Source organism: Rhodnius prolixus, unplaced genomic scaffold (assembly GCF_049639745.1).
Source record: "Rhodnius prolixus isolate KJV_2025 unplaced genomic scaffold, Rpr scaffold_11, whole genome shotgun sequence".
NCBI classification, from domain to species: Eukaryota; Metazoa; Arthropoda; class Insecta; order Hemiptera; family Reduviidae; genus Rhodnius; species Rhodnius prolixus.
Genome location: NW_027411625.1, coordinates 18,278,148 through 18,304,499, shown reverse-complemented (window position 1 = coordinate 18,304,499; position 26,352 = coordinate 18,278,148). Strand labels below are relative to the sequence as shown.

Here is a 26,352-nt window from a genome sequence, read left to right as displayed (position 1 = left end):
TTGTAGACGAAAATGGCCAGCATAAGGGTCTGTGATATCTAATAAATTCTAAAAAATAACTTATTAATGAAAATTAATGCAGTAGAATTACTTAAATATTAATGAAGTATTAATGAAATGTTGGGTACTTGCTGATTTGTGTACCTTTTGGCGTTTAATCAACCCTTATACTTAACATTTTAAACTGTAAGTTTTTGTTAAGGATATGTATAAAAAAGATATCTTTTTGTGAGCTCCTGCTTTTATAAAACATAGACAGAATCTTAGAGTTTAATACAAAACAATGTTTTGAAATCATTTGCAGGTTTCCGATTCGAGCATTGAAATCTCCAACTAAGCACATATTAATTGAATAATTTACAGAAACATAGTTAAAGAGTTCTGTGAAATCCGAACCCCAGTTAAGATAGACAGGACAAATGCGAAAAGTAGCGACCCCATCTCAAACACCAAAAAATCTTTCCCTGAAACTTTACAAAATGAAACCGAGTTCATGGTGAAGCCTTGAGATTTGATACCGTAGAGACGCCCACCAAATGCTCTGCCAAATCTTGACGTTTTGAGAAGCTCAAACTCTGAGAAAATGCCATCAAATTCTGATGTACCAATTTGCTCGACGAAAATTTCGAATGACAGAAAAATATTAAAACTCTATGTATGCAATAAAATCTGTGTTATCTTTTTTATTCCTAAAACCTCTGATGTTATAGGCCAGGATAATTAAATTTTCAGTTGGTTACTATTTGACCTGTGGAAATGCCAATTGCTTAGAGGCATCTCCATCAAGTTTATCTTCCAAGTTGGCCGACTAAATAGGATTTATTTTCTGAAGATCGGACCTTGAGGGTACTTGGTGCTGACACAGTTTAGTTTTCTTCGAACGCAGCTCTTTGTTTCCTTTCTCACCAGAGGCAGCATTCGTTGGAGGTGGAACAGAAAGTAATGGTTTTTTAAATTGTATGGAACTATCTAGTTTAGTAGAAGAACTTTTATCCTTTATAACCAGTTTGTCATACCTGAGTGATAAATTGCAATATAATTTTAAACAAAATTTAGTTATTAACGCTAGAAACTCCTCTTCTGGAAGGCTGCACAAGGAACTGAGCTATGATTTAGGAGAAAATAATTATATGAAAAATGAATACTCATTAGATACTCAATGAATACTCAATAGATCAGATCTCCTGGATTATAAAAGCGAGAGGCGAACTAATGTACCTTAATTATAATTTTTTAGAGACGGGGAAAGGTTCCCTCAGTTCTTTGTGCGATATGACGTTGCCAGAGAATACTTATAATTTTCTCGCTGAATGTGCAGAGTTGCGCATTCGCTTTTTTGAAAAAAAGAGACTCACAAAAGAGCAGTTAATTTTAAATAATACTTGAGCAATTTGTGGAGTACTTTATTTCGAAGAAATTACAATATTTATTGAGAATAAGTATCTGTCAAACTTTCCTGAGATCTATGGTCATAAGTGGATCATTTAGTCTCCAAAAGATTCGCCATCATTGCTCTAATTGATAAAACAAAGTACGGGGGGGGATAGATGGACCTGGAGACTTTGAGGAAAAGGCGCCTTGCCTTACACCAGTGTTAGCTGACAATTTACTCCCATATTAATTATGCAAGACCATTTGATATTAATGTTTCGTAGTTCGTAATGTTTCGCGGTACTCTTTGCCTCCACAATTCACTTTCAAATAGGAAGTCGCGAAGCTATGCTTTGAGTCTGCCTTCTCGAACACTTTTGTAGTTTTATATTAAAACTTCCCTAAAGTGAGTTGTTTCATCATTGAGGTTGCTACAGGATCTCACCAGGTCGCAATGTAGAATATCCTGAAAAAAAAAAACTAGTCACCTATAACATTGTTAGAAACTGAAGACAGTAAAAATCCATATTTAAAAAAATTTGTTTTTTTCAATTATAACATTGTATAAATACAGCACTCAAAATCTTTACTCAAATTTTATTTAATAGATTGTTTAACTGGGTGGAGTGCGTAAATCTTCTACCAGAATGCCAATCTGGCTTTAGAAGTAACCGGAGCTGTTTTTTAGTTTAAATATTTTTACCCTCATGACAATGATACAGCAGAAACTCGCTATTAAAAAAGGTTATTTATTTGTACGCCGTTTTTGTGGATTACAGAAAGGCGTTTGACTCGGTCAATCATCTCCTTCTATGGAAGAAACTTTTTAATTTTGGTGTGAGTTCGAAATTTATTAGAATTCTAAAGTTAATATACGATCGAGCTAATATGATTCTAAAGATTAATTCTGAACGCTCAAAGCCAATAAACATCAGTAAAGGGGTACTTCAGAGTGAAATCTTGAGCCTGTTACTTTTTAATTTATTCATTTCGGATATGGAAACCTTTTTTATGAAGAATGGGTCTTTTGGTTTGCCGATAAACTCGGGTCTTGACTTCCTCGGGCTTTTCTATGCTGACGATTTTGTCGTTTTTGGAGATAGCCACTGTGACTTAAGGAAGAAATTAAAACTGTTGGAACTGAGGATTTAGAAAATTGTTGAGAGGTAAATCTGGAAAAAACTAATATTGTTAAGTTTTATAAAGGAAGACCCAAAAAAGAAAGACACTTTTTATATAATGGCTGTTCTCTAGATATAAAACCAGAATATAATTATTTGGGAGTAAGATTTTCTTCCTCTGGGAGTTTCCATAAAGCGCTTGAGCAAGCTTTATCAAGAGGTAATGCATCTGCGGGTGCAGTTCTAAGTACTTGCTCCAAAGTGAGACTCATGGACTAGAATTCGAGAGAGAAATTATATCAAGCAGTTGTTATACCATCTATTCTACACGGAGCGCAGATTTGGAGACATGCTCATGTAGAGGATTTAGAAAAATTTTACTTAAACTATTATAAAAGCCTTCTGCGTCTGCACACAAATACCTCGAACTATATTGTTCGTCTCGAGACCGGCTCAGTCCACATTAGTTGGTACGTGCTAAAGTATAGTTTACTTTGGTACCTCAAATTACTCAATACTAGTTGGGATATATACCCTAAAGCATGCCTAGATAAAATTTTGCCCTGTACGCAGGGAAGTGATAATGTGTGCTCCCAAAAGACTGCTAAGTACAATTGGGTTGTACGATTGAAGGCTTTATCAGATCATGATTTAGATGAGTCTAGCCTGGTAGGAATATCGGACCCTGATGTTTTCTCAAGAATGATCTCTCCAACTTTGGAAAGTTATAGACACTTTTTTGTAAATCAGGATTTGGACAGATTACATAACTCCACTTGTAGTATTTTTTACCCTCAGCTATACAACAATAGTTCAAATCCACAAAAATATCTCCTTACTCAATTACCTACATCATACACACCTTTATTTGCTCAACTTAGGACTACACATTTTCATTAAAATTTAGAAATATCACTTACAGAATACATTTAAACAGTAACTGCCTTTTATGTGGCAATGTTATAAAAGAGGATTTGTACCATATGGTATTCATGGTAGTGCTGCAAGAGAATCGAGACAAATCTCGTTCTCGGTACCGAGACCGAGACGAGACTTGAGCAACCGAGACCGAGATTGAGACATTATATATATATATATATATATATATATATATATAGTCGAGAAATCTCGGTCTCGTCTCGGTTTTTCAAATATTAATTTTTAGCTACAAAATTATAAAATTGTGTTCTTTATTAATAAATAATCATTACGGGTATTGAATTAATTATTAAAAGGTACGATTTTATAATATATGTTCAATATTACTACATCTATTTGACTTCGAATTACATAAGTAAAGTAAGCAAAGTAAAGTAATCGCCTATTTTTTCAGGCGGGGCTTTACGTCCAACTACCAATTAGGTGTCGCGGACGGAGGCGACTAGCAAACATACTTTACTGTAAATTTCTTTTATTAACCATTAAATAAAATCCAAGGCCTAAGACCGGGAATCGAACCCAGTACCACTATACATCTTAGCTTCGCAGGTCTTGACTCTAACCGCTCGGCTACCGTGGCGCCCCCTTCGAATTACCTAATTTTTACATAAATTCACTAAATTTCACTATTCATATCAATCATTCATTCAATTTCATAAATTTCACTATTAATAATCTAATACTTTGAACTTAGATATTATTTGAATTATATTTTAGAATTTTAGAATTAGTGAATTTGAAAAAAAAGACTATCCTTGCATCTAAAAAATATTGCCACAAATTTTCGTTTTTAAGATACACTTTGCCCAAGCATTTTTACATAAAAGAGCTTTAACTGAGTCAGAAGTTAGAGAAGATCTTCTATTGGTCATTATCAACGCAGCTTGCGAAAATAATCTTTCAGATGGCACTGAAGTTGCACAGATACTAAAAATATCTTTCGCCATTCTAGACAAATTTTTGAAGGAATTCTCAAGTGTTTTCCACCATTCTAAAATGTCAACGTCTACTGGTGCTTGGTCTAATTTGGTATAATTAATTATTTCTGTTTTCCATGTTTCGGTGAAATTAGCTGATTTTTGAGCAAATGGTGCAAAAATATTGATGAGTCGTCGTCGACGTCAAAAGGTGAATCATCAGATTCTTTATCTTCACCAACAGCCATAACTAATGGAGCGGGAAGTTTGTTGGGAGGTGTATTTTTTATTTCACGAATCGACTTGTTATATCTGGTAGATATGTTATTTGGGTCTTTCATTTGGCGCGTTTTTAACATCTTTTTGAAATTATATAAAGATATATATAACAGTAATAGTAACATATGATGCATTGAAGTGTAAGTAGTTGTCTTCTTTTACACACATTGTTTTTTCTTTATATCAGTACCAATATATAAATTAAAATAATTATTAGAAAATAATAACATTTTTTGAAAAGATTATTAATAGCAAACCATTTTTAATACTTAAACAAAAATTTCAAAAAACCGAGATATCTCGACGAGTCCGAGACCGAAATATCTCGACGAGACCGAGACCGAGTTGAGCGACCGAGATCGAGACTGCATAAAGTCTCGCCTCGTCTCGGTCTCGTGCAGCACTAATTCATGGTTTGTCCTGCATATTTTAGCATCCGTGTAAAGTATAAGGACAGGGCATCTTTCAGTTTACCATATAACTTTTTTTTTTTGGTATTTGTCATTTATTTAGTACCGAAGTGTTTCTCTCAGTTATTTGTGATCATGATTTTATATGTAATTTGTATTAATTTATGCTTTACCCAACTGTATTTGATACAGGACGTGAGTCCTATAAATCAAATAAATAAATATATAACATATATTACGAATAAACAGCTATCATAGAATTTCTGGAAGAAGGTGACGAAAAAATAATAAAGTTGGAGACATTATAACATTGTGTACTGTTTTTCAATGGAGATCGAGTGAGTGTTCGGAACGGAATTTATTTGTTTCCTAGTCTCCATTGTTCATTTCTATATAAACAAAGTGTACTATAGTTTTGGGCAACTATTTTAGAATAGTTGTGGCTAACTGCCATGACTTCCAATTAAAGGTGCTATAAATACAGCCCGCCACTCCATGCCTGGTCCACTACCTGCGCTTGCCACAGTCTCCGATCGAGAGATATCACAGTGCCCCAGTTTACCAGAAATCTAAGTTTCTGTAAAGCTACTATTAATTAATCTATACCGTTTGCAATACTAATTTCTGCTTTTAGCGTGAATGGAGTATATTAAAAACGTAAAAGTTAGAACACCCACAAGACTTTCTCATACGCCAAAACTACAATTTCATGGATAAACTTTCTTTTAATATTGATTTCTGTTGAACTTTCAGTCGCCCGATTTAAATAAATAGTTTGAGCTGCCATAAATTGCGCACAGATAAAAATTGATGTGACAGTGTGGATATTATGTTCTGTTTGCTACATGAAGCGCCACCATTAATCCGGGAATTGTGGTTCTAAATTTAAAGTTACACTTACCGCCTCCTTGCACAAAGTGCCTCCTTGCCTTTGAGGAAAAGAGTTACAAATCACAATTGTTTTATTTTAAGGTAAGCAAAAACAACAAGTGTAATAATGTAAATCATTAGTGCCCTATTCAAGGCAATTCAAAAATAAAATAAAATTCTACTGCAAAAAATCGTATTTCTGGTAAACTGATTTTCCTCAAATTTAGAATTTTACCACTTTTCTAGACATTGTATAATCCGAAGGATAGAACCTTATTTTGAAGGTGTACTTACGAGTATAAACAACTACTTACCCGAGAACATCCCCTTTCCTTCACCACTTTTCCTGGTAATTGTGAAAGATATTATTTATTTGTATTTGTAATATACACATAAGGTTTAAGTCAAATCAATAAAGCATTTGCGAAAAATCATGAAAAAACGACGAATTTTTAGGACGCATTTCCGGATGACGGATTTCAATTTTAATTTTTTTCATTTCGTTTTGAAATTTTCTAAGTACACACAGTTATAACCTGATGTTCAGGTGACTTTATGACTCCCTATTTCTTCATTCTCACTATATGTCTACTAAAAAAAAAACTACAATAAAAAGGAGCCCAACTAATGTAAGCCGCCATTAAAATAAAGGAAATTACAGCAGAGGAAACAGCGAAAATGTACCAATTATTTAAATCTCTCAAAGGAAGTTCTTTTCATTTGATGTTAGAGGAGATGATTGCACAGGAAACCCCTTGACTTGAATAAAATGGTTTCTTCTTCAAGAGACGGACAAAGGGTTGACAAGCCACCTTTTGGTTACTACCCACGTACAAACTCTCACATACACTGGAATAGAGAGAATATTCAAATAAATCAGTGATAACATGATGACGATTGCGCAGATGAACGGCACTGCCTTGGTGCAACATTACTAAACATGTTTCTGGTATTTCGCTTGTTTTCGTAATACTACATGGTTTTACTAGGCTAGAGTGAGGTTGTAATTAGTTTAAACATAAGTATTGGAATGCAGTATATCCGTTTGCTATTCTCTAACCGGTGTGTGCAAGGGCAGTTTCATTACTGTTTCCCCCACCATCTTGCGTCTTGTTATTACTCTTACGGACAAATTTAGCCGCATTTCTTAACTATTTTTAGCTCCATAGAGAATATATGTAGTATGGCCAGTCACGCACCCACAGGAGAAGAACTTTATCTGGCTGTCCATTGATCAAGCCATCCACTCAGTTTGGCATGCCATTCATTCATGACTCATGCAACAACAATTTGCACGTTCTCGTATTCAGATATTGGCTCTATCGTACACATAAGCTCGGTTAACATGAATGTCAAACTTTCCCAACTACAATTCTTAGGTTTTCTCCAAACGTAGACTTTATACTATATGTTACTTTTATTAATATATATAGGTTCACTAAAATAAAAGGTCTTCTCAGAACCCCTTCTTAGCATAAATGTTCGCGAAATAAATTTAAAACAAAACCGGACAGGCCTTTTATTTGAGAAGGAAATATTTAAAAAGATAAAAAAGGAATCTTTAACGAGATTCGCACTTTCGGACAAGCGATTTTTTTACAAAAACTCGGAATATTAAGAACTCATTTAATTCACATTAATATTACTGAGTGTATGACCTTACATTAAAATGGCCCATTCGAGAGAAATATCACCCTGCCGTCCCTTAACAGTGACATTGATTGAATTTCCGAAAAAATAGTTTGAATAAAAATTATAAACTCACAAGTATGCAATCAGTATACCAAGCTTAAAGACACCCGTTTGGGTTCTTTTCGAGAAATTCGCAAAAAAAAAAATGAAAAATCCATCCAGAGAATCAAATTCATGCAATCTAAGATTTTCATCACATAATTTTGGGCAAGTTACTCAGGGATTCTCAAGGTTGTCCTAGAACAACTGTGAAGCACCAGTGTTCCAGTTCTTTTTAGTTTCTCTTACGACTAAACACTCCTTGGTACTTAAAACATCTCTCCCTCCCAAGAGAGGAAAGACTCCCAAGGCTGGGATTCCTGCAGAGGGGCGCCAAGATCCCTGAAGAATTGGTTAATTCACTTCCTCCTACGCGAAAAATTGCACGCACACAGACTGTTTTAATGCTCTTCCATTTTTCGTTCAATGTATGAAACAAGGACATCAACACAGCACTTGAATACCCAGTGGCGCTGAACGTTACATTTTTACGAACATTGTGTTCATTTTTCCTTTAAACAAGTTATAATTGACAAGTATGTAATACACTTTCAAAAAATGAGCGTATTGAACCTGAAAAGATACACACTAATTTCGCCCATAATTAATGAACTAATCACAATAATTATGTCAAAATGCGAACAAATGTTTTCTTTTCAGGTTCAGTCATCAGCCATCAATCATCAGCTTAATATTGCATATAAGATACTTCCATGCTAAGTTTTGAGATTTTCGTTCTTTTGAAAATCCATTGTGATGGTCGTTAACTTGAGGTGTAAGTTCAAGCACCACAATTCCATATCTTCTATGTTTCGTTTTGATTGTTTCACAGGAGCAGTCGATGCTCAACTCCTGGCAAAAAGAAGTCTAGTGTTTCGGACGAACCTGACGAAACAAAACGTAGAATCGGCCACCCTAAGGATGATCGTAAAAGCTGTTAAAGCTGAAAACCCCAAAGCATCTGGAAAGAGCACGTTGCTAGTGTACGAACGACTGTCAGATGGCTCCAGACCTCTAATTGCCAGTACCGAGCTCCAGACTTATCTGCTACCCAAGTGGACGGATATCGATGTACAGAGGTGAGACAAATTCTTATATGAAGAATTGTTACCCAGATCTTAAGACATTACTTTAGGGTTACCATTTTCAGGGTTATTTACTTATTGTATTATGCGTTATGCTTGTTACAAGAGCAGCAAAAAAAAAAAGAAAACAGAAACATAGTGAAGTAAATTAGTGCATCAACAAATCAAATCAATGAATGCAGTCTTTCTGCAATTAATAATAGTTAATAATATAATTTCATGTTGATAATATAATTGTAGCCACCACAGTCTGCTCTATTAGAACCAACAGTATAGTCATTCCCCCTCAGAGATCACATTTACTTTGCCGACTTAGAATACGTCTCATATGATCTTCATCCTGATTCGCTAGTGAGGAATATAATTCTTTCCCTACATCAGAATTTTGAACAATTTTCAAAAGCAAATGTACTCTGCTGATTTAAAATCATCTTTGTACTTGCTCTTACTGTTCACAAAGTTATATTATTTCCCTAGAGGGAGAACTAGGTTTTGGGTGAACAACCGTCTCACAGCAGTATCCTGCCTGAAAAAATAAGTCAACGGCCATTACTCAAAAGTGAGTCATTGTAAAAGGATTAAATGCGGGATGTGAGAGTTTTTCCGAATCTTTACGTCTGAGATAAGTGTTGTAGTTTTTAGGACGAATATTACTTTAATTAGAGTCAAAGATTCTAGAATTTTAAGACACAGGTTTTCCAACAATTACATTACCTAGAAATTTAGATTTCCTAAAAAATTAATTCTAGTAGTTATTTGAAACATTTATTCGGTAGCGCACTATCATCCATACTTATTAACCGCGGCCCAAGGCCGATATTAAAACATCGCGTGCCATCGGATATTTCCCTGCTTCTAGTCTGACAACGTTAAAGGGCATTGAGCGTAACATTGCAAGAAATATCCTCCTTGCAGTAGCAAAAGGAACCATTACGACCTTGTCCAATTTTCGAAACCGAGCTTATCATATACAAGTGTCTACATATTAAAAAAAAATATGTTTTTAGTATATTTATGTGTGTATGTGAACAGAATATTGCGTGAATGAAATGCAACACGGTAAGCAAATACTTCACTTTTCGTTTAGGTACCACTTTCATCAAACTGTACATTTAGATCTGTTTCATTCTTAACTCCAACCAAGAAAAATTAGTCCTTGCTGTGGAGAGGCTTTGCTCTTTAGTAACATTTCAGCGTTAAAATAGACGAATCACTTACAAACGTTAACGAGGGTTAACTGAGTTGCTGGGAAACCTGTGGTTTAAGTAAGTGAAATTACCTTCATATACAGATTTCTAAAAATAAGAGTTTTTCTCGTTTTCGACCTTTCAGTTGTGTAATGGGAAGAGGGTATACTAAGGACCAATGTGCTATTTCTGTGATACGAGTATGACATATTTTTTCTACCAATGTAATTCTAGTAATAATTCAGTTTTAAAGAACTTTTAGGAAAATCCCTTGGCAGTTTAATATTTGGTTTACCTGCTAACTTAGTACCTGTCAATTCTACTTTTACGTAGATTTACTGAGAAGTTTTTTTTTGGGGGGGGGGTTTCTCCAAAAAGCTCAAAATTTGCTTTAAATGACGTATTAATAGTACTACTTTAGTACTTCATTATTTGTAGGTACTACAAATAGATCTATTATATTTAACTTATACGTATATTATTTTATAACTTATACGTATTCTATTAAACGGGATTCTAAGTGAGGGATTGTAGCAGTTTTCTAATACTGTTTCATTGCAGTGAAGTAAAAGAATATTGGCTAGTAGAAAATTTAAAGGCCCCTAATCTCTTTATTTGTATTTATTATTGCTACCACCGACCAAACCTTTAATAATGTAAGGCAGTATGAAAAAAGTCGTGCAAATATTCAAACCATTTTTATTTGGATTTTTCAGGTCGTCATTAAGTGGTGAGGTACGATTTGAACTCGATTGCGATCGCTGTCGCATGTCAGTAGACTCTGCCAGTCTCAATGTGATGGTGGATAGCGAGCTACGAGCCAAGCGGCAAGCGCCCACCAATCAGACCAGAAACACCGACTGCGTTCCTGGCGCGAAAAAAAACCGATGCTGTAGACACCGAATGGAAATAATGTTCAAGGATATGCCAGGTTATGAGTTCGTTATCCAGCCTTATTATTTCGACGCAGGATACTGCCACGGAGGCTGTCCTTACAGGTAATATAACGTTTCCGCATCTCTTGACTAAAGCTGACACTACGCTAAGAGTTTACTAAATTATAGCTATTGTGACTCTCTTTAACTGACGAAATAAACGCTTGTCTCTTGCATTTATACTATAGAACCTACCTAAATACATGTGAGCATTAAAAAAATCCACCAAAAATAGTCTGCATCATCCATATATTTATAGCAATATTCAAGGGCCAATATTCCAGTAATAGAAATAATTATTGCAGGGATGTGAACAATTAAATATTTTAACCTATTATTGTCAGTGTGGACAAGAAATTTCTGAGAAAAAGAGTGAAATCTCTTGCTCTAATTATCACAGCTAAGTGACTAATCAATTAGTAAGCGTCATGTTTTCTTAAGACGTTTAGATTCCCTGAAATAAATGCGGATGTAAAGGAGGAGTAGCTAACGCCTCGCACGAATAAATCCTATACGGTCTATCATTGGAGCCCAGCAGTTAAAATCAAAGCTGTTTAATCACACAAATGATTATTCTCAACGACATATTGTTCTTCAAGTCCAAACCCACCTGAAATCCCATTTTCGGAACCAAACAATAGAAAGTAGTAGAAAATTTGGAGGATGAATGGCATATAAAGTTTAAATAAATTCGTTGTGGCTGTTTTTGGAAACTTCCCAAAATCTCCAAAATTGCCTCTCCGATTTGCCGATTTTCCACAATTTGGAATCTAGAAAAGTTCTCTGATATTATAGTTCGCAAAAGTCTTGCAGTTTCAGCTGCTTTAGTTTAATAAGTAATGACGTATTAGACAATTACCTATTTTTGGTAGAGCAGGACACTCCACCAAAGGACCCCGCTTGCTCGTTTTTTAGTATTCTTTAGAGATTTTCCTTATATAGTTAGTTTTAAAACAGGTGGATAATTGTAACTTAATCAGTATTAAGTTACAAAAGTAATGTACAATGCCAACGCTGTGTTCACAAGTAAATTCATTCAACTGAATCAAAGACAAAACTCAAAACATTTTGTAACATCCTTTAAATAGCCATCAATACAAAAAATCTTTAAAGGAGTACTTGAGGGAAGAAGTTTAACGTAGCAGTTCCAAAGAATATCCCGACATACCATTTTTTCAGAAAAAGTTCCAGATAAAAGTGACTAACCTGACTTTATATATAGAAGGTCTAATTCACCACCTAATTATGAACAAAAACAATTATAAACAAATTGAACGTTTACAGAAAAAAAAACTTAAAAAAAAGTGCCCAAATTTAAGAATAATTGTTGCAGTAGAGAAAGTCGTGTGAGTATTCATACTCGAATTTTTCCAACTTATGTTTTAGTCGACAAAGTTTGTAATATACAAGACGTAGCGATTGTTTTATTTTAAAAAAATAATGGTTTTTCAGATATAATCCGGCATCTCATCACTCGAGTCTGCAGAGTATACTCAATAAACAGAATAGTAGTCTTGCTCCCAGGCCGTGCTGTGCTCCAAGCAAGCTGGTCAAAATGGATATCTTACATCTGGACGAATATGATAACTCCAAACTAAAAGTGTCCGCCTGGTCCAACTTAAAAGCCCTGGAATGCGCCTGTGCCTAAAAGTAGCCCTTACATGCTCCAAACCCTTTACCTAATATTAGCATTAATTTATTGTGATTTTATTTTTTTAATTAGATTTTCTAAAATTTTAATGGAATTTAAAATAGTTCACAATATGTAAAAGGTGAGTTAAAGGTGTAAGTATCGCTCATACATCATAAAATTGTATTTTATAAATATACGTAATTAGAGTATATTTTCCGAAATGAACTTTTTCTCTGAAATTCATGTTTTTGGGCTTCCTAATTCAAATCTGGCAGAAAACGAATATTCAGGATCCGTTAATGCCAGAAAGCGGAATCTTTCGGTGTGTGTGTGTGTGTGTAGGTACTAAAAGCAAGCTGCCCAAAGTAGTGAAATGTCTTAAATTCAAAGGAAACAGCAATCTCTAATGTATCTCATATGCAATATACAGATTTAAGAGACTTTTACTGATAACGGAAACTGCATCCTCTAAAAAGTGGTAGGTTAGTTACAGTATACTAACTACCTGTATTATGTGGTTAAAATTGTAACTTTAAGAATTCCTTTAATGCAGTGCTCGACAATCTTTGTGACTTAAGGGGGACATTTTTTAATTCTTATGTCAGGTTGCGGGCATGTATTAAATGAAGAAAAATTTTTATGAAAATTGGATATTCATAATATTTACATACAGCATTTATTTTTCTAAACTTGGACTCTATATTGGAAATAAAATAATTTTTTTTATATCGCACTTTATTAGACATAAGTATTATTCTCGTAAATATATAAATATTGTGAGTTGAGTTGAGTTGTGTAGGTGTTCTAGAGAACAAGCGTGTTCTCTGTCGCCTGGCATTTTTCTATTTTTTTTACGAAGCTATTTTTTACGAAGTTATGTGATTTGTAAGAAAATAGTACTAAATAGTATTTTGAAGAGCTTTTTTTGAGCTTTCGATTGGTGTAATGTTGAATCTAATCTTATTGCTGAATCTTAATTTATGCTGTGTTTTTTATAAGTGAAGTTTGTTTATTTACTGTAAATTATTTGTACAAATGTATGATGAGCGATAAGAAAGTAAACAAGTTATTGGTGGGGGACCGAACATAGCTGGTAGTGGGAGAATGGCTAGGTGGGGAATAAGAACTGGTCGCCTGCTCATGATTAATTGGGAATCTCCCGCAGCTGAATGAAGTGCAGGAGTAGCACCTTTCGTGAGAAAATGTAAGCAAAATGGATGAATCTCATTTATCTTCAGTTGAGAGTTGTAAAGAGGAAATTAAAAAAATGCCAGTAAGCTCTTATGACGATTTTTAAAAATGTTATGAATAAATGAATACAATCTTAGAAGAAATCGTTTAACTAAAACAAGTACCAGCTCTAATACTCTTGCTTAATGAATTTTTATCGCATTCCAAATACAATAGTACTAAAATTACTATTATTTCAGATGCCCCAAATGAGAAGTTATTGGAACCATTCAGATGTATTTTTGATGTTAGATGACTGTCATGGAAAGTTTCCCATTGTTTCTCTTGTTACAGAGTAAAAAATCGAACTAACTATGCTCCAATAGTAATTAAATTCATAAGTAACCCTGACAAGGAAGAATTCATAAAAAAAGAAAAACAAAAACGAAACCTATTGACGACGGAAATTTTTTCTAAAACACCGACAGCTCGAATTTACATTTCTGAGCTTATGTTTCGTCTCACTTATAACTTGTATAAGCAAATTAAAACAATTCAAACAAAAAACAACCTAAAATTTCTGTGATTTAAGAATGGAAAGAATTTTGTGCGGATGTTAGACAACACCCCCGCAAGAGTTATTCAATCACAAGATGATATTTGAAGGCTTTCAGATGAGTTAGGCAATCGTAATGTAACAATACAGCAGAGGAAATTGAAGGTGCTGTAACAGATAGCACTACTGAGTTTCCCAAGTTCGCCAAAACAAAGAAAAGCAAAGTGAAATCTTCTAAAAGAAGTCCACAACAGTGTTTCATAGATTCTCATTTAACATCGGCAAGGCCTTAGCAGGCTTAGGTATAAATAGAATTTCTTTATGTGGTAAATTTAATTAAGTTAATTACTATTAATTTGTTTTACTTAAGGCATTTATTGATTATGAGGTCGTAATTACACCACAATGGCTAGTCGACTACACTTGCTTCCTGTCAAAAGCAACTAAATTTAAAACAAAAGGTATACCCAGTTGAGTTTTGTTTATATTTGCAAAAATTAGTATTGGTTATATTTCTTTAGCAGTGAGAAACATCTATTGGTGACCTGATGAGGACACAGAAGAACTTTTAGATATCAAAAATAATGAGAACTTAGAAGAAATTGAACTTTCTATGTTGGGATTGAAATGCACGATTGGGGAATAATCATCAATTAGAAGACGATATATTTGAGGGTAGTGACTTTAGTGGTTATAGGGAATCTCAGGGAAAGTTCTGTATCACTGGAGGGTGACAATTGACCCGTTTCATAAAAGATAGTAGTTACTTCGTTTTAAATGGGAGATCTACAAGTGACTTCCCAGGCCAACATACAGATGTTACCTCGGTGGAAGCTAGTGTGGTCGACACAGTGTGGATTTCTTTAAGTTTATTAGTTGATATTAGAGAGAGATACGACAGATACGCTAATTGTAGAATATTCTACCCATCTGCCTGTAGTAGTGTATTTATATAACTTTGATCCCCCTGCATCAGCACCTGAGAAGGAACAAACTACTACATAATTTTAGTGAAAATAATGTACAAAAATATTTGACTATTTTATCTCAGGCTGATAAAATTTACTTTAATCTTATAATATAAATGTTCTATATAGAAACTTACTAAATCGTTTTGAAACTAGTGCTTCAATGTCAGATATACAGCAAATGAAAAAATGTGGCCTCTCTGTGCATAGTAAGAATAATATTTGGTTTAATAGTAAGTGTGCATCGGCTAAAAAGTTAGTCAGGGAAAATTAGGCACATTTAAAGAAAAATAATTTTTCTGAAGAAAGTTATTTATTGTTCAGTCAAAGTAAAAAAGAATATAGAAATTTTACTAAAAGAACCAAGAAACTCTACTTTACTAAAACAGAAAATAAAGTCAGATACTAAAAATGTAAAAAGCTTTTGGGTGGTTGTAAATAAATTAGAAATAAAATTAAATCTGCAAATCTATCTCATTATAAGAATTTGCTTGTTATTTATTTATTTTTTAATGATTTAAGGCGCGTCAACATCTAAGGTTATTGGCGCCCGTAGCTTTTTTCAGTGCACTGCCGGCCTTCGGACAGTGTTCTCTCGTTACAGACAACACTGTCCATCACCGGACAGTGAGCTTGTAAGAAGCTCCAAGGAAGGGAAATGTAAGAGTCAGCAGCTGGATTCGAACCTGGGACCTCTGCGTGGGAATCCAATACGCTAGCCGCATAGCTAGGAAGGGTCCTTAATTTGTTTGTTATTATAAAAATGTCTATCCTTTTTGTGTGATTTGTGAAGTAATTCATTTCAATATTTCGAATCCAACTTTGAGTTTGGAAATTTCTTTGGATGAGCTTCAAAACGAAATTAGGACTTGTTAAGTAGGGAAATCGGCAGGAGATAATGGTCCGAATTTTGAATTTTATAAGTTGATGCCAGCCGGCTAGGAACATTACCTCCTTTACCTTTATAACTGCAGGTTTAGGACTGAGTCTATTGCAAATTAGTGGGTAGATATACTTATTTTTCATTTATTTTTAAAAAAAGGGCCATAATGATCGGAATTGTTATAGAGAGATTGCTTTCATAAACTATATCCTGAAAACATTCACTACAATACTACTTAAGTGGATTTTAACTTGGGCTGAAGGTAATGCAAAATTACCTGAAGAACAAAACGGTTTCCGACCAGGTAGACAGTGTATCAATAATATCATTATTCTTTGCTTAGCGATTAACTAGAAGTGAGATTTAAAAGACGGACGGTTTATGCTGGAGTTCACAGACTTTTGACCTTCTAGATCACTTTAAACTTTGGCCAAAATTACATGATGTGGGAATAAGAACTAAAATTATAAAGGTTATAAAAAATACATGTGGTAAAGCTAAAATAACTGAAAGATATTTGCCATGAATTCGCGATAGAGGTGACTAGAGGTGTGCTCCAAAGAGATTCTTAGCCCGCTATTGTTTGCATTATACATTGGTGATCTGGTTCTTTTCTTTGAAAGTAACCAATGTAAAGATGTTAAATGTGGGTGGTGACAGGTATCTTTTCGCTATTTTATATACGGACGATTTGGTCATTCTGGATAAGGCTGTGTGGGTTTGAATAAAAAATTACGGTTACTGTCCCAATAACTCCATTAACTCTTTGAAGGTAAATATCAACAAAACAAAGATTGTTCCATTCAAGAAAAGGGGGAAGAATAAAATAATGAGAAAATTGAAATTTGTTCTATCTTTAATAATTTGGGTGTAATCGTTTCTACTTTTGGAGTTTTTTCATTGGCTGCTTTTAATTGAACTATGTAAAAAGGCTCAACTCGCTTCCTCTAGGGCGAGAGAAATTTTAATCAAATCTAGGTTGGATTGCTGGAGTAATAAGATAAGTCAATCAACTATCGCGGCACACTCCAATTTATTTGATTCCCTGGAAATGGGTATGCAGCGTATAGGAACAGAAATTTAGAAAAGGGCAAAATGTTGGATCACAATAAATGAGATGAGTGCTAATCGGCTCCCCAAGAATGTTTAAACAAATTAATTTCATTAGATGTTAGATATAATAGTAAAATCAATTTTAACTGGTTTTCACAGTTAAATTAAAAACGAATTACTTTAGGAGCAACTGATCAGTTGAATCTTGCCGACATCCTACAATGAAAAAAGAAAAAACTCATATACTACAAAAATCTTATAATCACTATTTGTCAATGAATATATATAGATCAGCCCTTAATTCAAACTATAATAAAATCTTCAAGATATAAGTAAGTTAAAAGATAGGAAATCCTATCTTTAGAAGAGCTAACATAAATAAACACAGAATTAAAGCACCATTAAGATATTGTCGTCTACTCTATTTTAGAATAATTTATAAAAGGAAATTATTCCAATTTGATATGCTAACAATTACAGTCTATTTAATTTAAATGTCCAGATAATCTATTTCATTTATGTTACGCTGCCCACTGTTTTCTCCTTGCAGAAATAAATATACTATATCTATTTAAATCCACCTAATTTAAATGTGACATTATATTTAAATATGAAAATATAAAACATTTTCGTTGTATAGTGAAAGGGAATTTAACAACTTATATTTTTATATAGTATGTTCTATGAACTATAAATCTTTTATCAATAAAATAGAATTATGAATCAGAAATAATATCTATAAGTTATGTTTGAAAAGTTTGTTTTACTTTTTATTTGAGTCTTGTAAAGTTTATGTTTACAATTCTCTGATATTAATAGTTTTTGTTTTTCTTTACTATGTTGAACTCAACTCCTTTGTAAGAGGATTCCCTCAAAAACAAATGCTATAAAATACATAAATATTGTTAATTTGAAGAAGACCTGATGTCTTCATTCAAACGAAAACAATTGTATATTTACTGTAAATACAAACTGTACATATTACTTTGTACATTTCTCTATAGCTGTATTGTTTTAACAACTACCTCATATTTCTAAGAATTCCAGTAATTATATAAATATATTTCAACATTTTAGAACATATATCCATAAAACATGTATTTTTTCTTATTATAATTTATTATTAAACGAAAGGAAGAAAATTTAATTACATTTTCATTCTTTACCTTACCTCCTCTGACGAAATCATCCAAATGGACCAAATTTTATCTCTCTTACTCAGGTATCAGGAAGCACTGACAATAATGTCCAATTTTTAAAATTGAGTTTTCACCAAGAAAGCCTGTTTAAAGGTTAAATTGTCCATGTATTAATCGGTGGTTTAATTGTAAAGGGAACAAATATTACAAATACTGTATAGCCAAGCACGTGCTAATGTAACTCGTGTGTTTTAATTAATATTTTATTGTCAAATTTTTGGTATTTCTGAGTTTGGTGGTGTCCCCCACTCCTTCCGATTTCCCCTTTAATATTAGAATTAAAGGCAAATTATTACTTTCTGTCAGCCCTCCCAACTTTTTTTTCAGAGCACTGCCGACCTCCGGACAGTGTTCTCAGATTACACTATCCATCACTGAACAGTGAGCAGTAAGAAGCTCATAGGAAGAGAAAAACTAAGGGCCAGCAGCTGGATTCGAACCCGCGATTTCCGTGTGAGAACCAGTAAAGTAACCACTAAGCCTTTTCATTTAAAATATTATTTAAAAAACAAATTTAAATAAAAACTTACATGTTTCCGGAATATCACATTAACTTGACTTTCCACCGAAAACCAACTTTCCGCCTTCATGTTAGCTCATGCATTTCCCCCAGTGATGGTATCTTAGTTTTTGCACTGACTTTTTGTTGAGACTGTGCAATTGGTAGAAATTTCAGCCAGTACATCCGACTTCTACCAAGGACATATTTTTTTCGCGTTTACAATTGTAGCTTAGATTACATGTGAGAGTTCACGTGGCCACATAAATAGCTAAGGGAAATCCACAGCGTTATGCAAAGATCTCAACATTTCATCTTGCCACGCAAGCAACTGAATAGTTACATTTCCTTTTCTCCTTTTTAACCAACTTATTGACCAATTAACTTCTCCTCATAAAAGACCTGACCTTTTTGGCTTCTTTATTTGTTCTAATATTACTTCCTTACACACCGATATAAACACATTAAATGACCTGCTTCTGATCATATCCCCATCATTCTAACCCTTGACATTCAACCAAACAAGCTCTTCCGCAACAAAAACTAATAAACGGAACTGTTGACTGTGACTTATTTCGTTTCACTTAAATGTATCCTTAAAAACTCCTCAACAATCTTACGATAACGTGAAATACTTGAACACTATTCAGCAAAGAATTTTAATTCTACACAACAGACTACAGCCTACAGAACTACATCGTTACCTCTCAATCTGCCTCTATACTTAAAGAGCTCTTGCGCAACGTTTAGAGAGAGTTTAATACTTAGCGTGCTAGTAAGAAAATATTAAAATGTCCTTAACTTGTTGTAAAACTTCTTTCAATGAATAATTGTAGAATATCCCTACTTGGATATCTTGTATTACAAACAATTTAACAATACGAGTGGTTAACCAGACTCATTAACTTCTTGAGTAACATTGATTGCTGCTTCATCTTGTTAGATTCATATCCAGCAACCATAAAAAAAAGATGTTCTGGAACTCTTAAATAAACACAATAACCACTATTTCAAACTCAAAATATAAGTCACGTTGTCCAAAAATCCATCAGCTAAGCATAAAAAATAATCTTAATCTTCCTTTCGATACATTAAAATTGTTCTTACGGTTAAAACTATCAGGTATTTAAAAAAAACAAACTCACACACAAAAGTTCTATTTGATTATCTACGAGAGATATGGCGTACCTGTAATACTAACGCTCTGGTACTTCATAACGACAAGGAAAACTTATTTTAAAATTCGGCTTACTCTTGAAGGAATTTAAATTATTACTCAAAACAGAAAATCTAACAACTAAGGTCTTGGAAAGGGTACAGATAAATTTGTATAAAAGACTTTTCCAAATTCCTCATAACACACCAGGTTATCTTGTACGATTGAAGACTGGATGGTTAAGGATTCATTATGCTATAGTTAAATCTGCTCTTAACCTGATGTTAAAAATTGTAAACCTTAATTCTCAGAACTATTCTAAATTGTGTCTTTCTCAGTTAGTTTTATTTAATGATAAATCTAATAATAAACTAAAGTATAATTGGTATTCGCATCTGTCAAATTTATTTCTGAACGTAAATCTAGAAAATGTAAACGATTTGGTATCCTATATAAAAAATATGTAAGTCCCAAGTTCGCACGTTGTTAGAGAAGTATAAAGAAAGTTTAATTTCCACGGATTATAACAAAATGCTAAATTCTAGTTTTCTTACTTTTACCAAAAACTCCTGTCTTAATAAACAAATAATACAACCGTATCTTAATAACAAATTATCATATCATATAATTAGATTATTCTTTCATTCAGAATGTCAGGACCTTATGTACTGAAGTTTACTGTTAAAAATATATATAAAATAGATTCAAATAAATTTTGTATGGTTTGTAATGGAGGTCAGCGAGAGAATATCGATCATTTGTTTTTAGAATGTCCTGCAATAGCATTTATGGGCAAAGTTTAAACCTTGACAACAACAATTTAGCAAGAGAAATGGAAAGACTAGCTAATGATTACTCTCATAGAAACATTCACAGAGTATACAAATATGTTAAAAATATACTAATGTTAAATGTCTGTCATTTATGTTAAATGAGTAATGTTTGAATTTAATTGTACGTTAGATTGTTATTATTTTGTTTGTATTTTTTTTAAGTTGTATGTGTATATATAATTGATAATAATAAGGATAAAACCAACTCCTTTTGTTACAGGTTTAGAACCTATAAAACAAATACAAAATATAATAATAATAGTAACTAAGGTAAATTTTATGTCTATTTTATTTTGGAACGTAAATGGCTACATAATTTATCTGAAAGTGTGGATCTGTTTAATGATAGTGATATTCTGTGCGTGTATGAAACTCATGTTCCTAATAATATAAATCTAGTACCTAATTTTTTAAATGCATTTGACATTTTATCAGTTCCTGCTGTAAAAGAGAAAACACTATGCAGAGCAAGTGGAGGCCTCGAACTCTTCTATAGGAAGAATATAATTAAAATAAATCTATTAAATTCCTGTAAATATTGGCTCTTTATTCTAAATTAGTTGAAAAATGTTGAATTGATAATAGGTTTTATTTACTTTAAACTCACAATTGAACTTGAATTCATTCTTGAAAATTTAGATTAATTGATTTAAAAAGCAAATTCTGTAATCATGCTCTAGTTATTGGAGGGATTTTAATTGTAGAGTGGGGGAATTAAATACGGGCCAGGAGGAATTACTTGAAGGGACACATCTTTTTTTTTTTCGTAATAGTCTTGATAAAACAATAAATAAAAAAGGTGAACTCCTTTTAGAATTTATGGAACAGCATTCGTTAATTTTGATAAATGGCAGATCGCCGAGCGACAAAGAGGGAAATTTTACTTTCATTAGCCACTTAGGAGAGACAGGATTCGAAATACAACCATACGAACAGTGCTTAAAAGTGAACACAAGTAATTGAGAGAGGTTGAAGATGGTACGGTCATGGGAATAGATACCGGATACCTAAAAAAATTATGGAGGCAAGAGTGACGGGAAGAAGACCTCGAGGAAGAAGAAGAGTTACCTAGGTGGACAACATCGAAAGTGATGAGGCAGCGAGTAAGTAAGTAACTAGCCACTTAGGTACGAACACGCCAGACTTGATATGGTGTGACTCTCGACATTTAGAACTAATTTTAGATTTAAAAGTCCATCATACATTAACAATTTCCGACCATTTTCCATTAAAACTTAATTAAAGTTTTCCATTGATGGTGGAGTGGAAAACGGGGTCAGTATCAACAGTAGTGAGTCATATACAAGAATTTTGAAGTGGGATGTAGATAGGAGGCCAGAGTTCAGTAATATAATGAGGTGCAGTTCTCTACTAGCAATAAACTTTACTAATTTTATATGTTAGATGATCTCTTTGTGAACTTTAAAACTGCTGTATACAATTCTGCTTCCCAGCTAAATATGAGTAATTTAGTTAAATTAAACGGTAATAAACATTGTTGTAAAAATTTAAATAAACCCTGGTTCGATAAGAAGAGTCCGCAAAAAAAAAAAATTGCTAAAATATTGCAAAATATCTAATTTTAATGAATGAAATAAAAATAACTAAATTCAAACTAAAAATAGGTACAAAAATTTGTTAAAATATAAAAAAGAAAGCATACAAAAAATATTATGGGGATCTTATGAAATTTTAATAACAGTAAAATATTTTGGAGTACAATAAGACGTTTTCGAAAATTGGTAACGTGATTAATGCTGTAGCCTGGGTAAAATTATTTACGGAAATAAATCCAACCCGAGTTATTGATGATAATGATGTCGGACATACTGTATTGGATTCACCCATCTCTGCTCATGATCTACGAAACGCGATATGTATTTCGAACTAGATCTGGTACATCCCCAGGTTTAGATAACATCTCTTATCATTTCTATAAATGGCTACCTGACAACTGGTCTTGAATGCCTTTTAAATAAAATATTTGAGGAAGAAAAAATACCAAATTCCTGTCATGACGTAGTCGGTACCATGTTGTTTAATAGGGGTGACAGGCATCTTCCGAATAATTATAGGAGTATTTCGCTTATGAATTCTTGTCTAAAAATCCTAACACAAATCATACACGATAGACTTGTCGACTGGGCCAACCAAAACAATTTAATTCCGGAAAATCAATCTGGCTTTCGAAGCGATAGGAGTTGTTTAGATAATATTTTTGTTCTGAATAGTGTTGCGCAATTAAAATTACAGAGTAAAGGAGGCTCTCTGTACGGGCTTTCGTGGATTTTAAGAGAGCTTAAAATGTATTAGATGTCACAAATCCTTATGCTGGTTGGCCTTGTATCACCTATAAATATATTTCTGTTAGAATAATAAAAGATGTATCTCAACACCATAGTTAGCATTAAAAAGGCACTTCATTTTAACCCTGTTCCAAATTATTCTTGTGATTTATCTTTATTCTGAATAATCATCACGTTCACTCGCATATTAAAAAGAAAAAGGGAAAGTTGGAGTTGGTCTATTACTGTTGTAATTTAAATTACAGAGTTAAAACGGAATTGCAGAATTCGTCTTATGTGAGCACAAATTACATAGTTAATAACAAATAACTAATACTTGTAATTATAATTAATTTATTTTCAAACTTTAATTTAATGTAGCCCTTTAATGGAGTTCTTGTTGAAAAGAAGTTTTATAACCAACTAAAAATATGCATATTGTAAAGTTTTTTTGTCCTTTTACTAAGAAAGAATTTTACTTACACAACTAATGCCTGCCACTAGTTATTAAATAATATGTGGGTTTGATAAAATAATAAAACTCGCTAAATTTGTAAGTAATAACCTGATTTATTAACACATTACCTTTACTCACATTAACATTTACTAGCAACTAACGCTATTCATTACAGTCACCATTTACAACAGTCACAACAGTTTACTTCGATCATGTTTTCTCGCTTGTTAATATTATTCACCTAAAATGGAAACAGCGAAAGAAAAAGGTATATGCTCTGTTTGTCGACTTTAAGGCGGCTTTCGACAGTGTGGACCGCAATGCCCTTTTATATAAATTGTACACTCTGGGTCTTTCTAGCAAGTTTGTTAATGCCATAAAAAGCTTATATTGTAAAACGGAGGCATCTGTATGGTGTAACGGAGGTCTCTCCCCAAGTTTTGTTACAGAGATGGGAGTTAGACAGGGTTGCTTGTTAAGCCCAATACTTTTCGCTTTATACATACTTGATTTGCCCGAATATGTTGGTGGAGGACTTATGGTTGGCCAGACTAAAGTAAATATCTTAATGTATGCCGATGATATCGTTCTACTGGCAGAAGACGCTAAAGTTCTTCAAGTGATGATTCAGCGACTGGGTAAATATGCTGATTATTGGAATCTCCGTATTAATCTTGAAAAGACCAAGATTGTCATTTTTAGGAAATGTGGTCAGAGGAACTGTGCGGGTGAAAAGTGGTCATATAAAGGAGAGCCAATTGAGGTTGTAAGAAGTTACAATTATTTGGGTATTAACTTGAACTCGACATTAAATTTTAAACTGCATATAAAAGAGAAATTAATTGTGGGAAGACGCTGTGTTGGAAGTGTATGGTATAATTTTATTAAAAATAATCGGATCAGTTTACCCGCCAAGTATAAGATTTTCGATGCTGTAATTCGATCTGTCTGTTGTTATGGATGTCAAGTCTGGGGTTATGAACTATTCGAAGATGCGGAAAAACTGCAGAGATTTTTTATAAAAAGATTATTTAATCTACCGAGAAACTGTCCAACATATTTCTTGCATTTGGAAACGGGAAGGGGTACTCTCTTCGGTTTTGCCTTGAAGCTGCATTTCTCATATGTTTTAAACGTTCTGCTTAATCATTCGAAGGATCGATTAACGTACCTAGTTGCAATGCAAGTAGTAAAGAATAAGGTTTCTTGGTTTCAAAGTTGGCTGCAGTTGGCAGAGAGGTTTAATATTTTATTGGATAGCTACCCTAGCGATATATGGAAACAACAAACAAACAATTTATTGTCTGCAGTTATGCAAAACGAGAAAGAGGAATTTCTGTTTCTTGCCAAACATGCACAGTATCATGAACAGTTTAAATTTCTGCAGTTTAATATTTCTTACATGAGTGAAAAATTAAGCTTGGAATATAAAATATTGTTATTTAAAATACGGGGAGAAATGCTTAATCTAAATTATAAGCCTTGGCTTACTGGAACTAATTTTACATGCTCATTGTGTAATTTAAATAAAATTGAAAGTACATTCCATTTTATTGCCGAATGCCCAATTTTCAATGATTATAGATTCCGTTATTTCAATAAAAGTTCCTTATCCGAACAAGAGTTTGTCTCCTTAATAAATGGGAGTAATTGGTTGAATTTAGCATTGTATACAAAATATGCATTAATGTATAGAAGCATGCTTGTGGCTGAATTCAATTACTAAGTTTAATTATAATACTAATAATAAAGAATCAAGTTGTGTAATATTTTAAGATAGCACTCTATTTTATTGTTATAATAATATACTTATTTTTATTTATTTATCAGGTTTATAGGTTAATTTTGAATACATATAAAGTGTAGACTCTGACAGACGGTTTAAGACCATGTCATATAGATGTCTGAAATATAATTTTGTATAGTTGTATTTATTTTGTAATAAAGCATCATTCATTCATTCATTCATTCACAACAGTTTACTGTTACTTACTCACTACGTAACGCCACAAAACTGTCCCCGACTGACCACTGGTCCGCACTGCACCGAATTGCACTAGTCTCTGCTACACAAACAAAGCTCTACTCACTAACTGACTAACCGCCTGACTAGCTATCTCTGAAGCACTCCGCAACACTGACTCTTTCAAACTGTCACTTCCAAAGTGTCTCTCCAAACTAACGTCTCTCCAAGACTCACTTAAAACTAACTGATTAAAACTGATTAACAACTCACTAAGAACTCCTTAAAAACTGACTTCTCCAGCTGTGTCTGCCTCCTTTTAACTGCGTGCCTTCCTCCAACTGGGACTGCCCTCCTCCAACTCTCTGAGCATAAGTTTCCACGCCCTCCTGATGTTCATTGGCTAGAGAAAACATACTGCCACCACCTCAGCTGGGGCCGCCCTCCTCCTACTCTCTGTCTCGCTCCTACCTGTCAATCACTGGCTGGGAAAACACATATGCCACCACCCCAACTGAGGCCTTTCTCTTAGCTGGCTTTTACACAGGTCACTAACTCCTTGAACAATCTAGCCCTTTCCTTTCTAGTTCAGGTAAAGACCGGCCCTTCTGTCTACACAGTGGTGGCCTGTTACTGACTTTGATCGCTCAACCCCTAGAACAATCTAGGCCTTTCTTCTATGCCCAGGTCAACTTCGTTACACTGCCCCCCTCTTAGAACTGTTCGTCCCGAACAGAAGTCTCCTTCGTGACGTACGGCAGCAATCGGTCCAAGTGCACCACCTTCATCTTGGATCTGGGCGTACGTTGGATCTCGAACACCAGATCGTTGAGCAGTGAGACAGTGGTGTAA

General features: G+C 33.6%; 1 protein-coding gene across 2 annotated transcripts in view; it reads left to right on the top strand.

The window, feature by feature from the left end:
* Positions 1–12,689, top strand: part of mav (TGF-beta domain-containing family member maverick) — a 135,479-nt gene extending 122,790 nt beyond the window's left edge. For both annotated transcript variants that reach the window (XM_074137741.1, XM_074137742.1), the window contains exons 3-5: positions 8,471–8,717; positions 10,627–10,908; positions 12,298–12,689. In XM_074137741.1, the coding sequence (XP_073993842.1) occupies positions 8,471–8,717; positions 10,627–10,908; positions 12,298–12,493 (725 nt within the window). In that variant the 3' untranslated portion in view covers positions 12,494–12,689. The remainder of the gene's footprint in view (positions 1–8,470; positions 8,718–10,626; positions 10,909–12,297) is intronic.
* Positions 12,690–26,352: the final 13,663 nt, after the last annotated feature.